Genomic DNA, 3755 nt, shown 5'->3' on the forward strand with positions numbered 1-3755 from the left:
CCAGCTGGGTGTCGGAGAACTCACCCACCAGGATCCCCTTCTCCCCCTTGTACGGGTCTCCACGCACGGCAAACACGTGGGTGAATCTGGACGCCAGATGTTTCGGCTACTCAGCACAGCAGACTCACATGCTGTCTGGACGCTATCCTAGCGTACGAAGGGTTTTTTGACGAGCTTGTCTCCTCGGTGGGCTCGGGTCCGTGGGGGCGCGGCTCCCCAAAGGAAGAGATTACTCTCTTCCCCCCGTGCGGGGTCTGTTAACCATTCTCTCCATTATTTTACATAGGCTACTTGTTAGTGATATGGGGCGGTAGCTCCCAGGATCGCTGCTATCCTTACCCTGTTTAAGGACAGGGATGACTACAGATTCCCGCCATGCATCCGGGAAAGATCCATCATACCAGATCTAGTTGAACGTTGACAATATATCAGCAAAAGCCTTAACGGGGAGATTCCGTATGAAGGCATGTTCCGTAGGAAGTGGATGTTATCGCCACCTGGAGATGTATTCTTTGAGCATGCGATTGCAGCTTCGAGTTCCCATAGACTAAAGGGCTCATTATATGGAAAGTCTGCTTTAGTGTCAAAATTCATAGGGGCTATCTCAGCTATCCGTCTCATTGATATGAATGCCTGGTCATAATTTTTGGAAGAGCTTACTTCAGTGAAGTGCTCCACAAATGCTTCCGCGACTTCCTGTCTGGAAGTTGCAATTTTGGGTTCCGCTTTTAGGCCAGCGATAGCAGTGGCCGTTCGGCTTCCTGTGATTTATTCACATTTTCCCATACCTTCGATATAGGAGTCCGACAGTTTATTTGGGACGCATAGGAAATCCACGAAGCCTTTTTGGCTTCCTTGTTTATCCGCCTAGCTTTGGCCCGGAGTCGACGGAAAGGTGCCAGGTTCATTGTGGTTGGGTATTTTTGAAAGTTCTTAAGCGCTCTTTTCCTTGCGGCAATAGTTTCTGCGCACTCGTTGTTCCACCATGGTACGGGTGGACGCCTTGCAGCTATCGATGTCCTAGGGACGCTAGCTTTGGCAGCATCCAATATAGCTTTCGTAAGGGTTAAAACATTTTCAGCTCCATTTTGGTCGTCAGTAAATGTAAAATTGAAAAGATTTCTAAAAAGCGGCCAGTCCCCTTTTGTAATCGTCCAAGTACGGGGTCAGTTAAAATCGCAAATTCATCTACTCGCTTTCGAAATAAAAATCAGGATATGGTCGCTTCCGCAGAGGTCGTTATGTACTGACAGCTGTAATCTAGCTCTTAAACTACAACTATAAAAACACAAGTCAATAACCGAGAACTCTCCATTATGACTATTGAAACAAGTGTGTTCGCCGTTGTTGAGTAAAATAAAATTAAAATCATTAATAAAATTAGCTATTAGCTTTCCTCTACTATTAGCTTGTGCTCTGTTGCTTCCCCAAAGGGAGTCATGAGCATTAAAATGAGCCCCCAACAGCACGTGTGGTTTTGGAAGCTGAGCGACTAGCGACTCAAGGACATTCTTGTTTACAGGTAGCCACTGGGGCAAGTAAACGTTACAAAAGGTAACTAACTCTGGGGTGGCTACCGAGACTGCAATTGCCTGTAGGGGGGTTCTCAACGTGATCTGGGAAGAGTAAATGCTCTCCCGGACAGCTATTGCAACCCCTCCCTGGGCTCTATTGCCACTTGCATCATCGGCCCGGTAAACGCAATAGCCCTGTAATGACATTCTGTCGGATGGTTTCAGATGAGTTTCCTGCAGACATATGCACGATGGGTAAGAATCCTTAATTAGAGTATACAGCTCCTCCTTGTGTCGGTAAATACCGTTACAGTTCCACTGTAAGGTTTTAAACATAAAATTCATTAATAATAAAAATAGATATATTAAAAATGCCTTATGCGGTCGACTACGATCGTCGTAGTCTCGTCTTCCCCTTTCCTGGAGGATTTGTCGAGCATTTGAATTGCTTAGCTACCTCGGAGGGATCGGCGTCCATCATATCGTCTGATACTGCGTCCTCCTCGAGGTCCGATTTAAAAAAATGAGTTTTGTGTAAGATAGTTTTGGCCTTCTTTGATGAAGGCGAGTTTTCGCCCGAAGAGTCACTCTCCGCAGTAGCCTTAGCTTTATCCTTCGTGATGCTAATACTTGTTAAGTTCTTAGGCTTGGCGGGCAGGAACACGCCTTTGCATGGCGCGCATACAGAAGGCGTGTGTGTCTGCACGGCAGCGTCCACATATTTTTTGGCCGTCACCTGGCTATAGGATTTTCCAGAGAAAACAGGGTGCAGAGCTCTGAATTCTTTCTTGGTCTCTCCGTAAGTTATTTTCTTTAAGGTTTTTATTTCTTGTATTTTCTTTTCTTCTACAAATATTGGGTAGGATGCTGACCACGCTGGATGATCTCTATGGCAGTTCACACATTTTTCCTTTTCTCTACAGTCTCCTTCGTGCTTCTTCAGAGAGCATCTACCACAGAGTTCCTCTCCCTTACAGTTGCCTGAAGTGTGTCCATACCTTTGAAAACGGAAGCATCGGATAGGCTTAGGAATATACGGTCGAACTTGGATAGCGCTGTAGAATACATAGATGGACGAGGGAAGCTTCGGAAGGGCGAAGGTGAGGACAAAGCTGTTCGTGTCCTTTAGAGTACCGCTTCGCCTCGTTTTCAAGCGGCGGACCGATATTACCTTTTGGTCTTCCAGGCCTTCTTTGATTTCCTCCTCGGTGCAGTCTGAAAGATCCCAAGATGTTACGACGCCGTCACAAGTGTTTAGTGATAGGCGGGGATCAACTTTCACTGGGACTTGGAAGAACTCTTTCAGCTCAAGCAGTTTCTTTGCTTGTCTTGAATTGTTGACCTGTATGAGGAGAGAACCTGACCGCAGTCTCTTCGCCGTTTTTACATCGCCAACCAACCCCTGGATAACTTTCGCGATTACGAACTGAGACACTTTTTTCAAAGCTCCTTCTTCTATGCTGCTCATTACTACGTAAGAAGGGTTATCATTCTGTAGTACATTTTCCGTACATAGCCGTTTGCTGGGATTAGCCTCCCTAGAGGCAATGGGTGTTGGGTTTTGGGTATCCATAGACATTGATTATATTCATCTCCGGGGCCCCACCCACCATGGAGTCCGACAAGGGTACGATGCACCGCGGGCCGGTGCAGAGCGCCAGGTTCCCCCGAAGATATTGACGTGCCCCTCCGAGAATGCTCTTGGCAGTGTCCCTTTGGATCACGCTCACCCTTCCTGGCGTACGCTCGAAAAGAGCCGCCAAGCTCCCCAGCCGCCAGGAGCCGATTGAACGGGAATGGGTTAGTTCCCGGCCGCCCGTCTAGGAGAGTCAAGGGCCAAAGTTTAGTGTTGAGGATTCTCCCCTCCCACAGAAGAGGTCCCCTCAGCCACCAGGATCCCCGTTCCCTGCGACACGGGTCGCCACGCACGGCAAACACGTGGGTGGGCTAAGGCAAGATAGTATCGCCTTACACGGACAGTCGGGCCCACAAGACTGTTCGGACGCTACCCTAGTCGTACCGGGTTTTTTTTAACGAGGTTGTCTCCTCGGTGGGCTCGGGTCCGTGGGGGCGCGGCTCCCCAAAGGAAGAGATCACCCTCTTCCCCCCGTGCGGGGATTCAATACTTTAAGTAGGCAACTTTCTTGTTTCAAACCCAAGCATAGCGTTAAAAATTCAATTGAATTATCAGAGAAAATATCTAATATAGTTCCCCCCCTAACGCTAAACTTATCTCTTTCG

The 3755-nt window shown here is 47.9% G+C and overlaps 1 protein-coding gene across 1 annotated transcript; it reads right to left on the reverse strand.

Moving 5' to 3' along the window:
• Positions 1-1902: 1902 nt before the first annotated feature.
• LOC124171175 lies at positions 1903-2982 on the reverse strand. The gene has a single exon (XM_046550315.1). The coding sequence runs from the start codon at positions 2980-2982 to the stop codon at positions 1903-1905; it is 1080 nt and encodes a 359-aa protein (XP_046406271.1).
• Positions 2983-3755: the final 773 nt, after the last annotated feature.

This window comes from Ischnura elegans, chromosome X (genome assembly GCF_921293095.1).
Source record: "Ischnura elegans chromosome X, ioIscEleg1.1, whole genome shotgun sequence".
NCBI lineage: Eukaryota > Metazoa > Arthropoda > Insecta > Odonata > Coenagrionidae > Ischnura > Ischnura elegans.

What these genes read in the sequence shown, in the direction of transcription:
- LOC124171175 (XM_046550315.1), bottom strand. Translation starts at nt 2,982, where the DNA reads ATGAGCAGCATAGAAGAAGGAGCTTTGAAAAAAGTGTCTCAGTTCGTA.